Source organism: Polypterus senegalus, chromosome 7 (genome assembly GCF_016835505.1).
Source record: "Polypterus senegalus isolate Bchr_013 chromosome 7, ASM1683550v1, whole genome shotgun sequence".
NCBI classification, from domain to species: domain Eukaryota; kingdom Metazoa; phylum Chordata; class Cladistia; order Polypteriformes; family Polypteridae; genus Polypterus; species Polypterus senegalus.
In genome coordinates, this window is record NC_053160.1 from 99,348,189 (window position 1) to 99,374,029 (window position 25,841).

General features: G+C 41.6%; 1 protein-coding gene across 1 annotated transcript; it reads left to right on the top strand.

Moving 5' to 3' along the window:
- The first annotated feature begins 19,540 nt into the window (after positions 1-19,540).
- Positions 19,541-25,629, top strand: LOC120532173 (oxytocin-neurophysin 1-like). Its single transcript, XM_039758046.1, has 3 exons — positions 19,541-19,671; positions 23,336-23,546; positions 24,935-25,629. The coding sequence occupies exons 1-3, from the start codon at positions 19,552-19,554 to the stop codon at positions 25,072-25,074; spliced, it is 471 nt and encodes a 156-aa protein (XP_039613980.1). The 5' UTR covers positions 19,541-19,551; the 3' UTR covers positions 25,075-25,629.
- Positions 25,630-25,841: the final 212 nt, after the last annotated feature.

The window sequence follows — 25,841 nt, forward strand, 5'->3', positions numbered from 1 at the left end:
TTTTTCCTCTTTCCCTCCTCTCGTTTAAATAATAAATAACCCAGATGGACGTGATGGGTGGACAGGAAAATGACCTTGAGGGATCATGGTCCTGCAGCATTCTCCTTTCCCCTTTGTTTCCAGGGGACAATATTTTCACAGACACACCATAGACTACATAAACAGAACAATGCTATGAAAGACACGACTCAGCACAAAACACATTAAGTTGTCCCCCTTCATGTAGCACCACTACATTTCCACCCCCGCAAATCTTGGCCAAGGGAGTGCTGAAGTACGCCCGTGATTGGCCACATCAATTATGTCTGTTTTTGCAGCGGTGCCGATACTCCTCTGAATCTGATAATTCACTGCACCTGTTTGAGTTATGATAATAGCTGGTCCTAACAACTTAGGCGATAACTTGGCATGGAAGCTGGTGCATCAGAAAGGTAGTGAGCCCTAATACAAACCCGATCTCCTGCTAAAAAGTGTGCTTCCCTGCGGTGGGCATTGTATAATTGGGCAAGTCTGGATCCTCAACCTGAACTCATCTAATTGGTGTACGTTATTGTATGTGGTGGTATCTGGACTAGGGGAGCCAGAGATGAGCCAGCCAAGTGGACCCTTGAGCTGTCTGCCCAGCGCTACCAAAGCAGGCTTCTCACTAGTCGCTTTGTGCACTGCAGTGTTCAGGGTAAACCGGAGCTCGAGGATCCACTTTTCCCAGTCCTTAAGCCGTTCACCCACATAGGAAGCGATCATACTCTTCAGGTTCATGTTCACTTGCTCAGTCAAGTTGGCCTGGGGATGGTAAGCTGTAGTTGAATTCTTTTTCATGCCCCAGGCCACATACAGTTCATCCAAGGCTGAGCTTGTGAACTGAGGACCCTGGTCCAATAGGATGGTCCTTGGTACCCCCCAGCGAGTGAAGATCTCATACTTCAGCATGGATCAGTTTTTACCAGTCTTAGTGTCAGAGCAAAAAGCTCCACACACTTTGAGAAGTAATCTACAGTACAACCAACATCAGGACAGTCTTCTGGGACCGTGTGGATGGAAAGGGTCCGATTAGGTCAACTCATAATACCTCCCCGGTCTGTTAGTGATCGTTGATTGTAGCAATCCGGCAGATTTTAACAGGTTAGTTTTTGACTCGCTGACGTGTCCGGCAGTTCTTGACAGGATGGCCCATATCCTTACGGATGGAAAGCCACCAAGCTGACCCCAGGATCTTTAAAAGGGTCTTTGTTCATCCAAGGTGACCACTCAAAGGGCTGTCATTATAGCATTCTAGAAACTCTGGGATGAGCACCTCTGGGATGACAAATATAACACCCCTTGGAGGTCGATGAAGTGCACCCTGTCGGTACACTGCTGATCCAGCCCTTTCCGGAGATCTTGACGAAAGGGACTGGTAGCTTGTGCTGGAGCCAGATTTTGCAAGCTATGGGGCAAAGATAGTGCCATCTTCTCTCCGTCAAGCACACCATCCCTGGTGGCTCCGATACCCTGGAGAGAGCATCCGGCATGATGTTACTACAGCCCTTATAAGTCAGCTGAGCATAAAATTCTGAAGGTGGAGCACCCACCTGGTCGGTCAGGCGGAGGTCTTCGGTTGATTAAATGCCTAGGTCAGAGCATGGTGATCAGTGTACACTTCAAACTCGACCCCTTCCAGAAAGTGCTTCCACTTCTCTACAACCCGCACAAAAGCCAAGCACTCCTTTCTCAGCCGTCGAATAATTGCACTCGGCACCGTGCAAAGCCTGCGAGCCATATGCAATTACTTGCTCCTCATTGTTCTTAAATTGGGTCAGTATGGCACCAAGCCCAATGTTGCTGGCGTCTGTCTGAACTTGGAAGGTGAGCTGTGGGTTTGGTTGTGCCAGGACAGGTGGCATCTGCAGTTGAGCCTTAAGTTGTTCAACCGTATCCTGGCATTCAGCAGTCCACTCCCACGGGGCATCTGTTTGCCTTAGTTGATTCAGTGGGGCTGCTATGTCAACTATCCAGGGAATTAATTTATGGTACCACCCCACCAACTTTCAGGAAGCATTGCAATGTGTTCAGATGAGTGGGGAGGTGGGGGCAGTCCCGGATGGCCAAGGTCTTCTCAGGATCCACAGCGACCCACTTTGATAAAATGACGTGCTTGAGGAAGTGGATTTGGGGTTGAAGGAAGGTACACTTCTTCGTGTTCAGTATGAAGTGGGCATCACACGGTTTCCGGAAGATTGTATCCAAGTCCTGGAGATGTTGTTCGAGAGAAGTGGAGTAAATGATGACATTGTTGATATAAATAAAACATATTTTGCTGATCAACTACTTTATGACTTGCTCCATGAGCCGCTGGAAGGTGGCTCCAGCATTTTTAAGCCTGAATGGCATGACTTTGAACTGGAAAAAGCCTTCCGGGGTGATGACTGTGGTCTTCTTCTTAGTCCCCTCATCCATCAGCACCGGCCAGTAGCCGCTGCGGAGATCCAGAGTGTTAAAAAGGGAGCTCCATGCAGCAACTCCAGGATCTCATACACCAGAGTCATCAGTATATATGGGATATGCATCTAGCCTGGTCTTCATGTTTACTCCTCTGTAGTCCACACAGAAACAGTAACTGTTGTCAGATTTCTTAACGAGGATTATAGGGGACACCCAGGAGGAGGAAGAGGGTTTGATGATTCCTTCAGGAAACATCATTAGCCGCCTGCTGTGCACTGGCCCAGAAAGGGATGCTCCTATCATTCCCAAAAGTTCTTCATCCAATAAGGGAGTGACAGCTAGGTAGGCCTCCCCCTACTCCACAAAGCTAAGAACATCATTGGTTGTGTAGTGGGTCCCCAACTTGGGAAAGGCTTAACATTTTCAGCCACCCTAACCCCCGGAGGTGTAGAATGGACTGGTGGCCAGCGGGAGGACTGGAGACTTCTTCTAACCTCTCCCTGAAAAGAATCCTACCAGCGCTGATCTCACCTCTGGAGGCACGTAAATTTTCCACCCCAGGAGTCTGAGTTGCCCATCAATATGCTATTTTATTTCCTCCTGGGAACTGCTGATCCGAGACCGGAAGTCATCATTGCGTGCCAATGCACAGTAGGCTACCTCTGTAAATCTCTCGTCCAGCAGAGTTAGTTGCTCTGCTAGATCTTCCCACAGAGGCGAAGAGTTGTCCTGGTGCTCCTCTTCGGGTCCATGGTGATCATTGACGTACAGAGACTGCAACGAATCCACCACCTTCTGAACCTCTGAACATGCTCTGACTGTGACATGCTATGTCCAGGCTACTCCTTCATCACAATGTGGCAAGTCAGCGATTGTATCTTCCTGCTCGGCACACAAAAATGACATGATTGTAACTTGGGAAGCTGAAAACAAAGGGCAGACAGCATGACTAATCTTAGATCTAGCTCTTCAGAGGGGGCACCGCGTATGTGTCAGCTGGCCCAATTGTCTGGACCGGCAACTATACTGCAAAAGACCTGTGGCCTGACAACCCAAAGGGCGTTAGACTTAGACAAACCATACTTCTTCAAATTACTTCCCCAATCAGCTATCAAATTGGCAAAAAAGGCAAACACTAAGTATATTAATAAAGTGAATATATATATTTTTGAAAAAGTGAAATAAAATGCCAAACGGTATAAATATCTCACCTCTACCCTTACCTAACACTCACAACCCCAAAGTGAATGGCAGAATATTATAATAAATGGTGAAGCAATAAAAATACAATGCAAACCCTCCCTTCAATCACCCCGAACATAGAACAGAAATGATTCACAAGAAACACATATCACAAGTAAAGTCTAGGAAATTGTCCAGAAAATGATTAACGGAAATGACCTTGAACCGGTTAGAAACTGTCCAGCGGTAACTGCAATATGGAAACACTCGATTGTCCTCTCCTTTCCTGAAATAAAATAAAGAAATGGTCTCACCATATGGTCCTAGGTGAGTCTTGATAATACTGAACCCCGGGGTTTTGTGAGAAAGGAAATATCGTTACAGGTCCGTTACAGGTCTGGCATTTAGAGCAGCAAGTTGTGGATAGGTATAGGTTGCCTTATCAACTCATTTTTTTTTTCTCTTTCTCCCCTCTCCTTTAAATAGTAAGTAACCCTGATGGACTTGATGGGTAAATAGGAAAATTACCTTGAGGGGTCATGGTCCTGCAGCATTCTCCTTGCCCCTTTGTTTCCAGGGGACTACATTTACACAGATGCACCACAGACTACATCAATAGGACAACGCTAAGAAAGACACGACTCAGCACAAAAGACATTAAGACATCACCCTTCATGTGGCACCACTACAATTGTACAGGCACATTGAAATACAGTTTAGCATCTAACCAGAAAGTGCAAATAGTAAAGTACAAATGACAATAACCCTATTACTACTAACTTGTGAAAACTGGGGAGACGAAGGGTCTTGTGATGAGCAATCATGCTAGACCCTGACTTGAGGAAATTGGCTGATCATTTATTTCAGGTGTCACACACGTGCGAATAGGAGTGAGCTAAATTGACCAAGTGGAGGTGATTACCCGCCGGGCCAGGGGGTGGCGGGGTGCTCTAAACCTGTTTCTGTTAATTCTGCAGATCAAATACGGGAAAACCTGCCTGATTCAACGTCAACATCACTTCCGGTTCCGGCTCCCAGACTGAAGTCACTTCTGGGTTACAGACTCAATCAAGCAACATCAGTTGTGCACTTTAAAATCCTTTTGCAGTTAGGAACAATATACGGGTGGCTGCCCCAAACCTTTTTTAGTGTGTTGAGACTCGTTATTTCACACAGGCTATTGGTGTTTATTGTTTGAAAGGAGTAAAGGACACTTATTAATATTTACTCATTTATGATCATGATCATGATAGTGCTTGTAGGGCGTAGCATAACAAGGTTAACTATGGAATTCTTTTCTATAGCTATTAAAAACATACCTATTCAATACTGGTCATTTCAGGGTTGCATGAGACCACAATCTATCCTGTCAACATCAGTTGTAATTCCAATCGCCATGTGGTCAACAAAAGAGGAGCAAAATGCAGAAATATGATTTTTTTTAAATTAATTTTAAAAATATGCATTGGGTTAGTTTCATGACTCTAAACTGAACCTGTATGAGTGTGGATGTGGGTGGACCCTGCAATGGATCCTGCCTTACACCCAAAGCTGTCAAAATAGGCTCTGTCCCCAACAACCCTGAATTTGATTAAGCAAGTTTGGGAATGTATAAATGTAAGAAGGGTGATGAAAACACTATTAGCATGAACATTCTGTGGTGCTAATTTTGTAAGTGTCCAAAGATTAGATTCAGTGTATTAAAATAGGGTCATATGCAAATTGTTGAATTTTTCAACATTGTTTAACAGGCAAACAGCAGATCTTCATGGAAACAGTCCCTGCAGTTAATGGTGATATACCTGAACACATGAAATTAACATGGTATATTCATTCTCATAACTTAAATGAACAAAAAGGCAGACTTGTCACATGGAAAAAGCAACTACACCCCTGTATTCATCACCAGTTTGAATCAATAAAATGAGAATCAGGTGTTCCAATGATTAGAAACTCCTTAGGGATGGATGGAACTTTTTAACTGCAGATATCTAGGGTGTGGTGTAAGCTTTGCTGATGACGTGTGTGGTGTTATCAAGATCAAAAAAGTTATCTCTAAGGACTCCAGAAAGAAGGTTTTGAATGTCAATAAGTCTAGCAAGAGATTTAAAAAAGATTACCAAAATATCTGAATTAAACCATTTCACTGTAAAGAACATCATCTACAAGTTGCATAGACCTCAACCGACTGCTAGTTTGTCCACAACTTGCTATCCCAACTAATTCAGCCCAAGAGATGACCATTTACTTCTAAAAGAAGTCTACAGGACCCCAATAATTTCATTGGAAGACCAGAAGATAACTCCTGCAAAAGATGGCATCAAAGTGTAGGCATTCTCAATCAGAAAGAGGTCGCACATTTTGACCTGCATGAGAAATATGTCAGGTATGCTGTCCAAAAGAAACATTACAGCAAGACTACAGTTTGCCATTGAATATATAAGCAAAGACCAGGCTTCACAGAACAAAGTGCTCTGGACAGATGAATCAAAGATAGAGTTGTTTGACCACAATAAAAGTAGACATATTTTGCACAATCCAAACACAACATTTCAGGAGAAGAACTTCATACCAACTATGAAGCATGATGTTCAAAATATTATGGTTTGGAATTATTTTGCTGCCTCAGGGCATGGGCAGCTTTCAGTCATTTAGCAAACAATGAATTCATCATCATATCAAAGTTTGCTTGAGGAGAATAAAAGACCATCTGTCTGAAAGTTGAGGTTGAACCAGAAATAGTCCTTTCAACATGATAGTGACCCGAAGCACATTAATAAATCCATCATTGAATGGATTGAAAAGAAGAAATGGAAGATTATAGACTGGCCTAGTCAAAACACTGATCTGAATACCATTCAAATGTGGTGAGGGGATTTGAAATGGGCAGTACATGCAAGAAAATCCACAATTAACTTGCAGCTGAAGAAATTTTACATGGAGGAGTGGTAACAAAATTTCACTGAGTTGATGTCAGGGAAAGGTGGCACAGTTAAGACAAACACTAAAGTCAGATTTCTGGAAATACTTTTTAGATATTGTCGCAGTAGTGGTTCTGATCCACCTCTTGAACCCTCAGGTACCACTCCAAACACCAAGTAAAAGTCCAAGACTCTTTTATTTTCTTATAAAACAGTGCACCAAGCACCTTCCCCCCTACACTATTCATACAGCAATTAATCAACAAACAATCCTCCTCTCCCAGACACTTAGCTACCCTACCTCCAAGCTCAGCTCAAATAATTGAAAAGGTGAAATTTCCTTGTGTTTTTAATCAAGTATATCACATGTATCTCTAGGGACTTTCACATATGCTGAAGTAGTCAACAATATACAGTACATGTATGCTTGGAAATTATAAAAAGTATTCTTATTATTTTTAAAAGTATACCTAGTATTATAAAAGTATCTATCTATATATATAAAATTCACTAAGGCAAGACAACCATGGAAAGCACGCCAGAAGGGGCGTGGATTCACTAAGCTGCCGACAAGTGAGACACCTATGGTGCACGCAGGAAAGATCCACGCCCACCATCTCCAAGACCATTGGATACGACAACAACTCGCAGGACCACGCCCACCAACTCGGATGCGAAGACACAGAAAAAATGGCGTCATTTATATTCGTCTGTCGTAGAGGCCACATGCAGTGCAGGTCAGGTTAATGTCATGCACCTCCGAGCTACATTGACTGTTCATAGAGGCATGTTTCTCGCGGAGGTGAATTGCCATATGCAGCGTGTGAAACGGTTTGCAAGGGGTATCCCATGGATAAAACAATCCTTTACAACTGAGGTTAAAACACACTGAAGTAGGCAGTCTTTAAAAACCGAGTTTTCAGTTACGATGCACGCCCGCATGCACCATAGCAAACTGTTTTACATGCTACATGCAACAATTCGCATCCGCGACAAACATTCTTAGATCCTCCTGCACTTTGTTCACACCCCCCTCGATACTACCGTGATCGGATGTCTTGGTTGGATTATATATATGTAAAGGCAGCCAAAACCGCACAGAGCAATGAAAAGTCTACACTTCCATCTTTTCATTCTCTTTCTGTTGTATCCTCAAACCCTCCCTATTTAGACAACTGTGTCTTTCCAGAGTGTTCAACCATCAATAAATAATTAACGGCGTTTGTTATGCCGCGGGTTCACTAGTGTGTTATATTTTGCTCTCTCCAGAGTTCCATCTTTTCATTCACTTACTGTTGTATTCTCACAGCAACCCGTTTTAGACAACCATGTCTTTCCAGAAGTGTTTAGCATTCAATAAATAGTTATGCATGACATTGAGCGTGTGTCTCCCTGGCGTGGGTTTGCCGTTGAACCCCATTCGGACTGCAAACCGTGGAATTCCCACTAAGTGTAAGTGCGACTCATATGCTCCCACTGGTTGCGTCCCAACCCTTTGTACACACCCCCCTCCCACCTCGCTACTACCATGGTCGGTATCTTGGTGGATTATACTGTATATAGAATAGCTGCCAAAACCGCACAGAGCAATGAAAAGTCTACGTCACTCACAGGTACATCTGGACTATGTAAAGACGACGACTCAAGTGACGAGTTGGTGGTGGACACATGAGCGGGCAGTGCATACTGAACGAGAAATCAGCAGACTAGCATGACGGAGGGAGCTGAATGGACGTCATTCTCCTTTCCTTGCATTCCACTCTTCACGCCGTGCATCCCCATCCCTCCATCTGGCAGGAGAAGGCGCGAGGATGGTGCGCCAGTTTTCAGTCGTGGATGATTGTGTGTTGGTTCGTTCCGTGCATTGTTACAATGTTGCTTTTCTTGCTAATTTATTACATTACCGATTTTTCAAATGTTAATTTTCTCCCTCTGCTTAAAAATCATTAAAAAACCGGCCTGATTATGCGGCATATGGTACGCCGCGGGTTGGCTAGTTCTGAATAATTTGACAGGTCTGTAGTTTTTAACAGCTGTTGTTAAAAGCTTATTTTTCTTTGTTTTAAAATCAAGAAAACATGGATGCTGAAACAAGTATTCAGCTACCATTGAATCTCTAAAGATAGATAAAAAAAATGTCTTCATAGATTCATTCTCATGTAGTCAGCATGTACCAGGTTGAGGCCATTTTAAATGCCAAGGTCAAGGGGATGCAGAATTCTGTCATGAAAGGAGATCTTTCCAGATACCCTGAGGTTCCTGGCCTTTGACATCAACAACAACATAAAATGTTGCCTCTATGGACCGATTCATAAAGGAGAATCTAAAAATGAAAGAATGTGAGATAGCAGACACCATAGAAAGATATCAAGTACAGCAGCTATTAGGATGTACTGAGTAAGGATTATAGATTTAGCAAGAAATCTTTAATTGGAATTATGTTACATGAAAAAATGACAAAACTGAACCAGTTAGCTACAAAAGTAGGCAAAGCATTCACCTATCTGCTAGAAAGCAAATGTCCTTGTGTTCTACAATAGAAGACATTGTTCATTGCAACTGACAGTTTTTTAGATTTTCTGATCTTGCAAAAAACTAATCCTAAGTATTCCATCCATCCATCCATTATCCAACCCGCTATATCCTTACTACAGGGCCACGGGGGTCTGCTGGAGCCAACACAGAGCGCAAGGCTGGAAACAAACCCTGGGCAGGGCGCCAGCCCACCGCAGGGATCCTAGGTATTATTAATGCCACTAATTCAATGCATTCTGATCTGGTACTCTTCTCCTTTCAAGCCCAGCACTGAAAAACTATTGAAAATTAAAAATTATTGAAGTTAATCATTACTTTGCATTGATAGATATAGAAAACACTATACAATATGTGTTTCTTCTTCTTCTTCTTTCGGCTGCTCCCATTAGGGGTCGTCACAGCAGATCATCTTTTTCCATATCTTCCTGTCCTCTGCATGTTCCTCTGTTACACCCATCACCTGCATGTCCTCTCTCACCACATCCATAAACCTTCTCTTAGGCCTTCCTCTTTTCCTTGTCCCTGGCAGCTCTTTCCTTAACATCCTTCTCCCAATATACTCAGCATCTATCCTCTCCACATTTCCAAACAAACGCAATCTCGCCTCTCTGACTTTGTCTCCCAACCATCCAACTTGAGCTGACCCTCTAATGTACTCAATTCTAATCCTGTTCATCCTCATCACACCCAATGCAAATTTTAGCATCTTTAACTCTGCTACCTCCAGCTCAATATGTGTTTATACTCACTAATTCTGGTGCTGGAGAGTGATGGCATGTTGCATGTTAATCAGTATATGCAAGTAAGAATTTAATTGTAATCTGTACATATGTCAATCGTGAAGCTGTACACCTATACACAAATTGATCAGTTGAATCTGCCCTTTTCATACAATTAAATATGAGCATGGTGTGTTCACATTTAGCACCCAGAATATTGACTCCTAAAAAGCATCACCACATCAAAATTTCAAAGAGAATCACAAGTTAGTGAATTCAGACTGACAGAAATATAAGGAGCTTATCATAATTAGGAATTGAATTATATACATTATTGTGATCCAGAGTCCAAACAGCAAATACAGTAATGGAAGCATAGTAATTCTCCTGCACCAAAGTCAATTCAAGGACCAAGCCAGTACTTGTGTGTAAAATGTTTTATGATGCTGCAAGTATAATCCATGTTGATTACATGCTTTTAAAAGCCCACATAAACCAGTCAACATTATGGTGATTTGCTTTGCGATTTTCAACCATGGGTCAGGGAAAAGTGGAGAGTAAAGCTGTCAATCATTCCCTACCTTCTTTATGACTTTGATCCAATTAAAATTGCACAGAGCACAAAGACAAACTGTGAATCTGAAGAGGTCCCATATCCACTGCAGACATGACCTGTGTGACTGTTGTCTGTCCTCCAATGTAAAGGTGCAGTTCCTTGGTAAACATGCCACTGATTAAGGATGTCAAGTCAGCTACTAAAGGGCACAAAATGTTTTATTTCAGAGGCATAAATAAACTGGAAACATTGTAACAAATTTGTTATTCTTAACAGGGATTAAGTTGAAAAATAAAACTTATTTGATTTTACTGCTGTTGCATTTAAATAGGTATGTACAGTATGTATGTGTCTATGGTATGACATGAATGGATATTAAAAATAGTAATCAAAGTGTTATAAATATGCATTTGGCATGGATAATTTAAAAGAACATCCTTTGCATCTCTAACTGAAGGAGCTTAAGAAAACCAGGTTTGTGTTAAGCATGTTTACAGAATCTCCAAGCAGTACTGGTGCGTCATTTTTTTTATTTTGTGGTCATTCAGCATTTGGAGGACTTTGGCTCCAAGCATTCTACATCCCTACCAGACTTAGGCCCAGCATTTTGGCTGGAGAACAAACTTCTTAAAAAAAAAAAAATTCTTAAGAGCCAAGTTAGAGGTGCTGTTTGTTGGAAAATTCAACATGGGTTTGTTAGAGTCCTTCTACAAGTTTGAAGAATTTGGTAAAACCAAAAAAATGCTGGTATGTTGCCTCAAAGGGGTTCTGGAAAACCATGTGAGGACATGTAAATGTTAAAATCTCCACTTGCTGCAGGGACATCGAACTGTTGGCCGTAAGTCTGCGTCCCTATTACTTGCCCAGAGAGTATGGACACGTCATTGTTGTCATTGTTTACATCCCCCTTCAAGCGAACGTGGCAATAGCGGGTGACATCATTCATTCGGCAGTTGCTAAGTTACAAACGCAGCACCCTGAGGCGCTTGTGCTAATCTCTGGAGACTTTAACCATGTAACGCTGGATAAAACATTACCTACCTTCTTCCAGTATGTGGACTGTAACACAAATAGGACTATCGACCTACTGTATGCAAACGTTAAAGACCTGCCTGCGCTTGGGAAAGCAGATCATAAACTGGTTCTGCTTCAGCCTCACTACAAACCAAGAGTGAAGGCGCTACCTACAACTACACGCTCATTCAGGAAGTGGTCCCCTGAGGCAAAGCAGGCTCTGAGAGACTGCTTTGGAACTACAGACTGGGATATATTGCTGGGTCACATAGTGAGAACATTGAAGAGGCTGTTGAATGCACAACTGATTACATCAACTTCTGTATGGACATTGTAGTTCCAGTAAGAACAGTATGCTGCTATGCTAACAACAAGCCATGGATTACAAGTGACATCAAGGGCCTTTTGAACCAGAAGAAAAGGGCTTTTAAAGGTGGTGATCAGCATGAGCTCAAGCGTGCAGAAGGAACTCCGAGTCCAGCTCAGGGCGAAAGAGCAGTACAGGAGAAAGCTGGAGCAGAAGTTGCAGAACAACAGCATGAAGGAAGTGTGGGATGGGATGAAGATTATCACTGGCTGCAGCTCGAAGCGGGGTGCCGCCATCGAGACAGACGTGGAGAGAGCAAACCAAATGAACAACTTCTTTAATAGGTTTGATCACCCTAACCCACTCTCACCTCGGAGTACTGCATCCTCCAACCATCCTTCTGCTGATACCAGCATAGGTGAGACATCCCCACCCACAATTACAGCAGCCCAGGTGAGCAGAGAGCTGAAAAGACTTTGTGCCAGCAAAGCAGCGGGTCCAGATGGTGTATCGCCACGATTGCTGAAGGCCTGTGCGTTGGAACTGGGGAGTCCTCTACAGCATCTTCAACCTGAGCCTGGAACAGGGAGAGTCCCAAGGCTTTGGAAAACATCTTGTATCACCCCAGTCCCAAAGGTATCACGTCCTAGTGAGCTGAATGACTTCCGCCTGTTGCTCTGACGTCACATCTGATGAAGACCATGGAGGGCTGCTGCTTCACCACCTGAGGCCACAGGTCCGCCACCCTCGACCCTCTGCAGTTGCATACCAGGAGAAGGTGGGAGTGGAGGATGCCATCATCTATATGTTACACGATCCCTCTCCCACCTGGACAGAGGCAGTGGTGCTGTAAGAATTATGTTTTTGGACTTCTCTAGCGCCTTCAACACCATCCAACCTCTGCTCCTTAGGGACAAGCTGACTGAGATGGGAGTAGATTCACACCTGGTGGCATGGATTGTGGACTATCTTACAGACAGACCTCAATATGTGCTCTTGGGAACTGCAGGTCTGACATTGTGTCAGCAATACAGGGCGCCGCAGGGGACTGTACTTTCTCCGGTCCTGTTCAATCTATATACATCAGACTTCCAATATGACTCGAGTCCTGCCACGTGCAAAAGTTCGCTGATGACACTGCTATTGTGGGCTGCATCAGGAGTGGGCAGGAGGAGGAGTACAGGAAGCTAATCAAAGACTTTGTTAAATGGTGTGACTCAAACCACTTACACCTTAACACCAGCAAGACCAAGGAGCTGGTGGTGGATTTTAGGAGGCCCAGGCCCCTCATGGACCCTGTGATCATCAGAGGTGACTGTGTGCAGAGGGTGCAGACCTATAAATATCTGGGAGTGCAGCTGGATGACAAATTGGACTGGACTGCCAATACTGATGCTCTATGTAAGAAAGGTCAGAGCAGACTATACTTTCTGAGAAGGTTGGTGTCCTTCAACATCTGCAGTAAGATGCTGCAGATGTTCTACCAGACGGTTGTGGCGAGTGCCCTCTTCTAGCGGTGGTGTGCTGGGGAGGCAGCATAAAGATGAAGGAGCCTCACGCCTGGACAAACTTGTTAAGAAGGCAGGCTCTATTGTAGGATAAAGTTGGACAGTTTAACATCTGTGGCAGAGCGACGGGCATTAAGCAAACTCCTGTCAATCATGAATAATCCACTGCATCCACTGAACAGTGTCATCTCCAGGCAGAGGAGTAGCTTCAGTGACAGACTTTTGTCACTGTCTTGCTCCACTGACAGACTGAGGAGATCGTTCCTCCCCACACTATGCAACTCTTCAATTCCACCCGGGGGAGTAAATGCTAACATTATTTAAAGTTATTGTCTGCTTTTACATGCATTTTTATTACTATTTAATTTAATATTTTTTTTGTATCAGTATACTGCTTCTGAATTATGTGAATTTCCCCTTGGGATTAATAAAGTATCTATCTATCTATCTATCTATCTATCTATCTATCTATCTATCTATCTATCTATCTATCTCTCTCTCTCTCTCTCTCTCTCTCTCTCTCTCTCTCTCTCTCTCTCTCTCTCTCTCTTTCTCAGAAAAAGTAAGTGATTGGTCCTTCAGGTAGTTCCACGCAAGAAAGAAGACATTTTGACCTCAAACAAGCATAGTGTTGTGAGTTTCCAGGACACATTCAGAAACTTCTAAAACTAATGGATCCATCATTAAAATTTCTTAAAAAGAAACTAATGCTGGAAAAATTTGACAAGAGATTCTATGACTCAGAACTAAGCACAGTTTGAGAAACTCCACAGTGCTATGAAGAAAGGATGGATAAAGAAACTTGGTATAGATTCCAGCATGAAAATATACACATGCCAAATCAAAATAAAAAATCAGTTTTATATATATATAATGAAACTTTAGAAAGAGGCTGAAGTCAACTTAACCACACCTACCTTAAGTGCTCAAAATCCTTTCACTGTGGTTTCCTCTGTTCAGTCAATGTGACGTTCCACCACTTTACTAGAAACCTGGGGTCCACCATTTGCTCTGGGTATGGTACCACTTTAAGACTTAGTTTAAGGTAAAGATGTTCTCATTAGCTACCCTTCTGTGTGATAATCATATATCCCAGAATTTTTTAAACTATACAGTATACAGTTTCTCAAATTCCTATGCTCCCTGATCTGTAGTGATTTGTATATAGATAATGTACAATTATCCATTATATATTAAATATAATCTTTTAGCAACACCTTACTTTTCTTTATACAAGCTAAAAACTTTTTGAAAACCAACCTGCTTAACTTTGCTTATTTTCTAGCAAGATATTCTGCTCAAAATATTAAAGGAACCGTTTTTAATCAGAGTATAGCATCAAATCAATTAAACCTCTGGGCTATTGATCTGGTCAGTTAAGTAGCACAGGGGGTTGTTAATCAGTTTCAGCAGCTTTGGTGTAAATGAAGTTAACAACAGGTGCCCTAGAGGGGCAACAATGAGATGACCCCACAAAACAGGAATGGTTTAACAGGTGGAGTCCACTGACATTTTTCCTTCTTCGTCTTTTTTTGACTGTTTTTCACTAGTTTTGCAGTTAGCTATGTTCAGAATAATAAAAAAAAAAAAAAAAATCACTACTGGTAGCATGAGGCGATACCTGAACCCTACAGAGGTTGCACAAGTAGTCCAATTTCTCTAAGATGGCACATTAATACATGCCATTGCCAGAAGTTTTGCTGTGTCACTAAGCACAGTCTCAATGGCATGAAGGAGATGCCAGGTGACAGGCAGTTACTCTAGGAGAACTGGACAGGGCCGTAGAAGGTACTTAACCCATCGGTAGGATTGGTATCTGCTTCTTTGGGCAAGGAGGAAAAGGATGAGCATTGCCAGAGACCTACAAAATGACCTCCAGCAGGCCATTGGTGTGAATGTCTCTGACCAAACAATCAGAAACAGACTTCATGAAGGTGGCCTGAGTGCCCGATGTCCTCTAGTGGGCCCAGTGCTCACTGCCCGGCACCATGGAGCTCGATTGGCATTTGCCATAGAACACCAAAATTGGCATGTCCACCACTGGCGCCCTGTGCTTTTCACAGATGAGAGCAGGTTCACCCTGAGCACATGTGACAGATGTGAAAGGGTCTGGAGAAGCCGTGGAGAACGTTATGCTGCCTGTAACATTGTTCAGCATGACCAGTTTGGTTGTGGGTCAGTGATGGTCTGGGGAGGCATATCCATGGAGGGACGCACAGACCTCTACAGGCTAGACAACGGCACCTTGACTGCCATTAGGTATCAGGATGAAATTCTTGGACCCATTGTCAGACCCTATGCTGGTGCAGTGGGTCCTGGGTTCCTTCTGGTGCACGGCAATGCCCGGCCTCATGTGGCGAGAGTATGCAGGCAGTTCCTGGAGGATAAAGGAATTGATACCATCAAACGATGTGGCATCCTCTCATTCCTAACACATTACCCAGTCTATATCAATATAGATATCCAGCATGATTTTTTTCCCATTGAGATCTGATGTGTTTTCAAAGTGTTCTTTTAATTTTTTTGAGCAGTTTATATCCCTGAAGAGTTACTGACTGGTTACTGAATGGTTTTGATGAAGATATGAGTATTTTTTCTAAATTACATCTATTCATTTCAAAGAGTTAATCTCTAGAATAACTAAACTTTTAAAAACACCATTTTGGTTGCAGTATTTCTTTAGGGAAATTATGGGAATAGGATCATTGAATTAGAATTTCAATTAAGAGACTAAATTCAGCCAAGAAAAAAGACATTCTTTAATTTGTTCAAATGATATATACTTAGACTAAAATATTACATCAATCACATTTATATTATTTACAAAATGTATTTGGGACATTCCAATCCAAATTGAGACCTGTATCATCAAATTAATTCCTTGTTAGACTATACATTTTGGGAATTCTCTACACTCACACCATGCTGAGTTAAAATATTTAAATATTGGAAATCTTCAAGCAGCAACTGGATTGCAGTATGCACAATTTATTGTGGAATCTCACTTTTAATTTGCTGCCCTGAAATCTCTTTTTTTCTTATTGGAAGAATCCTAACCCTCCTCCAATAACTCAGTGGGAAAGTGGAGTAACAAGCTGTAAGATGTGGCAGACGGGACAGAGAGAGAGAGAGAGAGAGAGAGAGAGAGAGAGAGAGATAGAGAGAGAGATGACATGACTGGTCCACACTGGTCAGTCATGCAGTGATATTGACTCTTGGCCACCCCACCCCACCTAACAAATGCAAATGAGAAAAATGTGTGATCGGAGAGTAGAGAGTGAGATTTTTTTTTAATCTATATATATAATTGACTAAGTCGCCTGACCATGGGATACACACGACAGAGCCACGCCCGCCAACTCACAGAGCCCCGCCCGCCAACTCTAACCCTCCTCCCGCGTCATGGGATACGCACGACAGAGCCCCACCCGCCAACTCTAACCCTCCTCCCACGTGCACCCTCACTCTCGAGGTATGTGCACTGCCTGTGCATGTGCCCACACGCACAACCTCACCAAACACAGCCTCAGTCACTGTCTTCTCTGCTACAGTCCACATGCACCTCTGAGCCACATTGACTTTTCATTGTTCTTTTTGGTTCCGGCTGCTTTTCTATATATAAATCGACCAAGTCACCCGACCATGGGCTATGCATGACAGAGCCCCGCCCGCCAACTCTAACCCTCCTCCCGCGTCCACCCCCGCTCTCGAGGCATCGACTTCTCAACTGTCACTCCGGAACAACTCAGTACGTGAGCTATATTAAGCTTCACCAACGAAGACTCGCTACTCCTTAATGAAGAAGTACTGAAACTTATCCCTACCGATGAAGTCACTTTCACCAGTGTTGACTCCATCGTCACAGACGATTCCGTAGATCAACTTTCATTCCCCGCAGATTTTCTTAACAGTCTTACTCCCACTGCCATGCCTCCGCATAAACTCAAAATTAAAATTGGTTCAGTCGTCATGCTTCTCAGAAACCTCATGCCAGCAAGAGGTCTCCGTAATGGCACTAGACTGACTGTTACCAGCATTCACCGCAATATACTGGAGTGTAAAACTATCACAGCTCCTACCTCACAAACTGTCCTTATTCCCCGGATTTCCCTGAGCCCATCAGATTCAAATTTGCCTTTTACTTTTACACGCAGACAATTTCCTGTTAGATTAGCCTTTGCAATGACAATTAATAAGGCACAGGGCCAAACTTTCAAAAAGATATCCCTGTATCTGCCAAAACCAGTTTTCACTCAGACAATTATATGTTGCTCTCTCCAGAGTTCCGTCTTTTCATTCACTGACAGTTGTTATCCTTAAACTCACCCCATTTGGACAACTGTGTCTTTCAGGAAGTGTTCACCCATCAATGAATAATTATGCGGCATATACTATGCCGTGGGTCAGCTAAACAAATAATAGATTTATACGTATGAGGCTAGAGTAGGGTCATCGTGTAGAAGTGAACAGTGACAATGACATTCGTTCATGCTTGTCTTGTCAGAAACACCATTTTTAAAGTTTTCAATGTGAACAGTTAATTCATGCATGCAATAAATAATTTATTAATCAGTGATCAGAATAGTGGACGTTGAAAGATTAAGTACCACCTATGTGTACAAGAAAACATCATATTCAGAAAAATTCTGTTCAATTTTTATTCTCACATGTGTCTAAACTGTTTTATGCTTTACTTTACAAGTATGTGAACTTTGAAAGTCGTGGAGTGCCTTTTTTGTTTTGTTCTTTTTAATGTTCTGGTTATTTAAGTCGTATTAAGGGCACACATTTGCCATTCACCATTGGTTGCCCTGGGGTCTTCTGCATATATAACCCGTTTTCAGTATTTGGGTACAATTAAGAAAGCAAAATTAGAAAGAAAATGACAAAACAAAGTAAACATTTAAAGATATGGCAAAAATACAACTGTTTCTTAATTGCTCATACATGTAACTATGACATTATGGCAGTTTTCTTACTGCCAAACAAGATAAGGAATAAAGGTTAGATAATTAAACAATTAGTTCAGTAAAAGGTGAAAATGATTAATTTATAATAAAAAAGGTAAAAATGATTAATCGGTTGAGGGTCAAGGTAGAACCTGAGCACCAGTGCATTATATTTATAAATCAATAGAGAGTTTTCTTCTTCTTGTTTCGGCTGGTCCTGTTAGGGGCTACCAGAGTGCATCATCTTCTTCCATATCTTTTCCACATTAGGGTGCAAGAATAGCTTGTGCCTGGCCAGTTGTGGTGCGCTACTCTGAACAAAAGTCCAGTTTTTGATCACAGTCCATCCCAGGTTACCTGTCACTAATGCCAATAAAGAGTGTTTTTTTATCAAAGAAGATAAATATAAATTATAAATTAGAGTGAGGTCTATAGTGGGACAGGAAAAACCCAGCACTGATGAAAGTGATACCCTTCAACAATAGGATTTCAAAGGAACCACAAAGGATTTAGCTGCAAAGAACACCAGAATAAAAAACATGTGAAGACAGAGACATGTACTGTGTTTTTGTGCTACTGTGGGCTGTGTGTGCACCTGAGGATTTCTGAATGTTGTGGGTTGATTGGCCTGACTGGCCACTCTATCAGAAGTGACCTTGATGCTAATACTGTGTTGTTTAGCTGATTGTCACTCTTACTCCTTCAGTCACTTTTGCTGCTATCATATTGTTGGTATAAAAGCCAGGTATTCAATAAGGCACATGTCTATGGCCCATAATATACAGCATTAAAAGCACAATTTTGTGCATCAAATGTCACAAAGTGATTTACATTGAATGGTTGCTATGGGTCATTACCTGAAGGTAAGGTGCACAGAGCCAGGGGCATTTGTATTAACAGAAAAGTCATGGGGGCCCAAGGCTTGTTTAAGTCTAGGGACCCACAGGTTAGTTAATCTCCCCCTGTGCATATACATGGAAGTCACCCTGATGGCATCCAGCCATTCATATAACTGTCTTCTCTATTCAACTTATTTATTTGGAATATACTAACTGTAACTGAAGTGCTTATTGTAAAAATGCCTTTAAAAGCAAGAAATTACATGTAATCTGGTTTCATTTTCTAATATTGTTGATAATGCTGTTTAATTTCAGTCAAATGCACTGTTTACCCCTTTCTCTTATTAGTTCTATTGCTCTCTATAAACGTTCCTTAATTTTGTAATTCAAAGAAAATTTTGCATTGTCCTGCAAATTTTTCAGCAGAGGTCCATTGTGTTCCTATTCATTTAGTAAGCAGCTCCTACATGTCATTACCGCTATGCTTAACTCAGCGGCTGTTTTAGAGTTTAGAGAGGGCGGTGCGTGATTTGGTTGTGGGCGCTATAAAATGCCGTGTGCTCCGCCCCCCAGTGCCAGTGTCCATTTCTGCCAGAGGAGATGTGGGCGATGCCGAGTTTTTGCGCTCTCTGCCTAATCAGTCTATTCGCCGTCTCTGCGGCATGCTACATCTCAAACTGTCCCATCGGTGGGAAAAGGGCAGCGATTGACTACAAGAGGGTAAGTAAGAGCTTTGGAGAGCTTGAGATGTAAATGGGAAGAGATGAGGAGCGGTATAGCCCTCTGGTCCACGGACCTACTGCTGATTAAATCATGTAGAGATTTGACGGGGCACCTGTTCCGTATTCATCCAACGATTCATTTTATAAGTCTCTTTAAAATGTTAAAGGTAATGTTTAGATATTTAGTTAGTAGCAGATGTAAGTACCGGACCTTATTTAAACAGCTTTCACTTACAGACGAAAATAAGTGAGGACTGGTGGCGCCGCAGATCAGCAGAAGTAACTTCAGGAGTTTACTTCTACAGATATATTGATTGGTGACAGATCAGTAGAGGTGGAGGTACAGACTTGCCGACATCCTGGTCTAATAATAATAATAATAATAATAATAATAATAATAATAATAATAATTAAATGAACGGTGTTAACGAAAAAGCAAAGAGTTAAAACCACTGAGAATAATTTAAAATGATGAGAACTTGTCAAGGAGGAAGTGCCTTTAGACAATAATTGGGTGTTTAGAGTACTGATTCCAAATCTGCCTGACCCTGAAGTTTTTAGTGTAATTCTAAACAATATCTTAATGAGAGTAATTTCACTTTCTTGTCTTTAATCATATTCATATGCTTTTATGGTAACTATGTGTCACATGTACAGACGACATTGTAATTCGTATTTGTGCATGTTAATCAGCGATGCCAACTTCAAAATATGTACTTCTTATCTGAAATATCTTAGAAAATATTTGTCATAAATACATACAACATAAATTACGAGTGGGGCAGCATGGTGGAAGTGCTGCTGCCTCGCAGTTAGGAGACCTGGGTTCGCTTCCTGGGTCCCGCCTGCATGGAGTTTGCATGTTCTCCTCGTGTCTGCGTGGGTTTCCTCTGGGTGCTCCGGTTTCCTCCCACAGTCCAAAGACATGCAGGTTAGGTGCATTGGCGATTCTAAATTGTCCCTAGTGTGTGGTGTGTGTGCCCTGTGGTGGGCTGGCACCCTGCCCGGGATTTGTTTCCTGCCTTGCGCCCTGTGTTGGCTGGGATTGGCTCCACCAGACCCCCGTGACCCTGTAATTAGGATATAGCGGGTTGGATAATGAATGGATGGATGGATAAATTACAAGTAGATTTTGAGAAAAAAGTTAACAGTAATGCATACATTGACAAGTTCTATTAGACCAACAGAGTCCAAGCCATTTAAAGCTTAATATGTTAGAAGTATATAGGTGAATATTTAAAATCATTTTCTTTTTTCTGCCAAACTGGACCTCACAGAGTGATTTAGGATTCTTGAACTGCAATCTCAGTACTTTTCATCTTGGGTTCTAGTATACAGAAAACATTTTTAAATAGCTATGAATGGAGGCAGAGCATAAGCAAGCTATGTGACCACCTGATCCCCAAACTACACTGAGAAGGCAGGTGGAAGAATGTGGGGGATATAAAATTGCCCTGTTTAGATCAATACTTATCTATGAGGTGTCACTGTGGAACAAGCTGTTAATGTCAATGCCTCGCTAACCTGAGAAGGCGGAAGAGTGTGTGTGTGGTGTCTGCATGCTCTCCCCTAACTTGTCTGAGTTTTCCTTCCAAACCCTAGAGAGAGTGTCTTTAAAAATGTCTCCTACAAATGTGTATGTGTGAACATGCTCTACAATCGATTAATGTCCCATGTAGGGTTGCTTCCTACTTTCTGTCTGATGCTTCTGAAACAGACTCCAACCCCCCCCAAAACCTTGCACTTAATTAAACTAAATTCCAAGCTTTGGGTTTGACAAAGTGTAAGTATTTAGGAAAAAGGGATAATAATTTTCCAGAGCATCATAGAACTGAGTGCTTTCTCCATCATAAAGTGCCATCATAATACAATTATAATGAAGTAACAACGTAAATACTTAGCGTTAGTCCACTGTTCCTCTCTGGCATATATGGCAAACATATGTTAACTAATTTATGGTAAAAGATTTTGCTATTCTTTCCTCATTTTATAAATTAAATGAAATATGTGTGTATGTGAGTGTGCTTGATGATGCTCTCACACTACAACCATTGCCTGTTTCGGCCCTTTGGCTAGGTTCTGGCACCAGCTGACAGTAAAATGGGTATGACAATGGAGGGGTGGATAAGAAAAATTCTGCTACACAATTAGACCTAAAAATAGAGTTATTTGCCATACTGTATGTGTTTTGTGGGTGTGAGAGCTTACTCACTTTCTTTTTCTGATGGTTTTCCACGTAGATTAAAAATATGAGGAGATCAACACACATTTCGACAAAAGAGAGAAGTATCTAGCATGGGGTGAAAGCACTCAAATATAAACACAACTGTACTAATCACAAGATTAACCAGAAAATTTCACAAAAGTACTTTGTGTTTAATTAGTAACCCAGGAAAAGGGCAAACAACAGTGGAAAGCAGAGGGCAGTGGAAGGAATAAGGCACCTACATGACATCCACCACACAGTGTGTAAGTACAATTATTTCTCATCTGTCATTCACATATTCTCGGTTAAGGACTGAGGATGGTGTTTAAAGTCCTGTAATTAGTAAATAACACTGTCCTCCTGGGCCACCTGCTTCCTCTGTGCCTTTGCTTCCCAAAATTCAATTTAAATGCTGAAAGTGACCCAGTATCTTCTCAGAATGACTTTCAGGCACTGTCTAGGTCTGGGGTATTTAATCCAACAAAGTGCCTCCTGTAATGCCAGATATTCGGGAAAAATATGACCACTACCAGGCACTTCTGGTTTTAAACTAACAATTTCACAGACACCCTCATGCAGTGACAGGTATATTAGTGCAGTAAGTGTTGATGAAAGTAACACCATGGATGATTGTGGTTAGTTTTTTGTATGGCACTGGAAAGAACAGTTAGATATTTGAAGGACAGGTTGAGATGTAATTGAACCAAATTGTTATCAAATCATTCAATCAAGAATTAAAAAGAAGAAACGCAAGAAAACGAAACTTGAACAGGAGGACAAGGAAATGCCTAAGAATTAGCAACAAGAGGAAAAACACATCTAGCTTCAGATCTCCCTCAGTTCAGTCACTCAGTGGGGTAATACGCTAATGATGCTGCAAGTCTACTCCAGTAGGTATTGCCCAGCAGCAGGTGAAGCTGCTCACTGAAAAGCAGGTGTAGCTTAGTGAATTCCAGTGTTTCAAAAAAGAGGAGCATGGCTTCCTCCAACAGCATCCTCTTAGTCAAAAGAAGCAAAAGTTGATCTTTTTTTCAATCTAACTGTAAATCGAAGGATTTCCTACATTTACTGCCCAGTCCAAGGTTGATTCTGCCTTGTGTCCATTGCTGTGAGGATAGGCACTAGCTCCCTGAACCAAGAACTGTTTAAATGGGTTATAAAATTGATTGATAATGCATTTACTGTTTCTTTCTAAGTGTGTAAACATATTGAAAAATAGTTTCTCCATTAAATGTATAAAGTACAGAATAACGTTGTTGAGTCAGTAATACCAAAGTTGCTCTTAGGCATGTAATTACCAATGTAATTGCAGTATGCTTCACAAGGGAATGACAGTCCACATTCTGTAAATTTGCGAGACTGAGTATCTAGTGTTTTGAGCTTTTGTAAAATTTTAAAAGCAAACTTGGAAAATTTGTTGTTTCTTTAGATTTTAATGCCCTCTTCTTTCTTTCAGTGTCTCTCTTGTGGGCCTGGTGGTCGAGGGCACTGCTTTGGCCCCAGTATCTGCTGTGGTGAAGAACTGGGCTGTTACATTGGCACCTCGGAAACACTGATTTGTCAAGAGGAAAATTATTTGCCTATTCCATGTGAATCTGTAGGGAAGACATGCTGGTTCGAAGAGGAGGAGGGACACTGTGCAGCTCCTGGTATCTGTTGTAGTGAAGGTCTGTTTTTTTGTTTACCTACCCTTGTACATCATTATCATTGTGAGAAACCCTTCACAGTACACATTTCCCACTGTCACAGCCACAAGTATATACACTAAAGCCCAAGCACACATACAACTGTTTTCCCCATTTTTTCTTAGGTCACTGCCTCCTCCATTCCTCCTCACGACTCCGGCTCGTCCCTTTGAGGCAGGCAGCACCTTTTATTTTATTTGCCCCGGATGTGCTTCTGATATTCCGCACACATTGTCCATCATCTGGGTGCAGTGGAGCCATAGGGCCCTCAGTCCTTGCAGCATCCCCTGGTGGCACCCATGGGCACCCAACAAGACTCAGAAAAAGAACTCCAAGTCCCATGGTGCCCTGTAGGAATCCGGGGCACAGGTGCAACCCAGGGAAGCTGCCATCTAGCATTCTGGGGGAGGCAGTGCCTTAAAGAAGCTACTTTCCCCCATCCATCTATTTCTTGGGTGTCCTAGCTTGGTTGGGTTGCCATCCATCCCTTACAATATACATATAATTAAATATTATATTTACATATGTGGGAAGTGCTCCACAAATGTCAAAGACAAGATATGTTACATAAAAACTAATTGAATTAAACTGAACAAAAATGAGGCTGTAGATGGCACACTTGCATACAAGTTATCACTGCTCCTTGATAAATTCATAATCTGAGTTAGGTGTCATTTGTGTGGAGTTTGCTGATTTGGTTCACTGGTGACTTTATATTGACTCTGTTTAGATGTATTTTACAATAGACTAGTTCTCATTAAGGATTAGCTCCTGACTTGTCCTCGGTCTGAGAAGATAGGCTGCCAGACTCTTTGGCCTCGTGTTGGAGTAAGTAGGTTTGAGAAACGAGTAAATAACATGAGAGGTGCCCTGGTGTATCTTCTTTCTTTACTTTTTCCATTTTCTTCATTGTGACTGTTTTTGCTTTGTACTAAACTATACTCCCTACTAAAAGCAATGGCCTTCTTAATTATGTTATTTTTCACCAGTACATTTTTATGTAGGGGCTTTACTTAATATTTTCAATATGCATCTTCACATGTTATACTGCTGCCAGTGATTTGACTTGTCAGTAAGTGTGGCTGTTGTAGGGCGAACATAAGATTCAGCTTTGGCTTCCTCAACAAGCTTTTTCAATTTCATTTCCACTGGGTGTTGAATTCTGTCTTGGCAGCTTAAGGTGTATGGCAGGAGGTAGTCTTTGTTTAGTCTCCAGCCCAATGCAGGGCATGTATTCATGGTGTGAATTTTGTTTAAAACATATTGCTCTGTGTCTTTTTCAAAAGGTATAATACATTTTGAATGGCACAAATTTTCAAAAGCTACTGTTTACCAATAATTTGCACATTATTCTCTTTTCTCACCTGTAGCAACCTGCCGTGTGGACTCTTCCTGCTTCGAGGAACCATGGCCCAGCACAGGGTCACCTATTCTGATCACTGAAGATCCACTCAGATCAGGAAAGCTGCTCCTCAGATTACTGAAGTTGACAGACAGACGTGGATCTTAGATGTTCTGCCACATTATCCATCAATTCTATGTAATGTGTGTGTTTTCGTTGTATTTTACTCCATTTTATTTTACAAACATTCTGTGTTTAACAATTTAAAAAATGATTGTGTTAACAATACATTCATGTTGGCGTTTATGCATTCCTGGAGGTTGTTGCATACTGTTTTTGTGCAAAAAAATGTGTTAGTAGTAAAAATGATCAAAATATTAATAGTACAATGATTAAAAATATCGATCCTTCACAGGCCAATGGATAAGTATTATCTGAGAGTCTGAAGTTAAAAATTCAAATATCAACATAAAGGATTGCCTGGTAGACATGTGGAATTGAGAAGAGGTCCAGGTGTTGAGGTTACTGCTGTAGACCTTTTGGTTGGTATGATAATACAATATTATCAAGTTACCTGAATTGTATTAACATGTATGAAAAAAAGTTTGTGCTTTGTTTTTCACAAAAATATTTCTTCCTATACACTGGCCGACCATGTCCTCTTTATTTTTATTTATTTATTTTTTTAATCTTTTATTGAATTTATTAAAAGCATATAACATTCCACACAATCAAATCAAACATAACAAAACTAAATTAAAATCAACCCCCATCCATGAGAAAGAGAGGAAGGCCAAAAGCTAGAGTAAAACTATTGAGAGTAGTAAAGAGAGGAAGGAGTCTTTTCCTCCCATATAAAAGCTTATTCGAAAATATTATTGATTAGATTCTGCCCGGTTTTAAAACAATTTTAAAAAGATCCTCCAAGTGAGAAT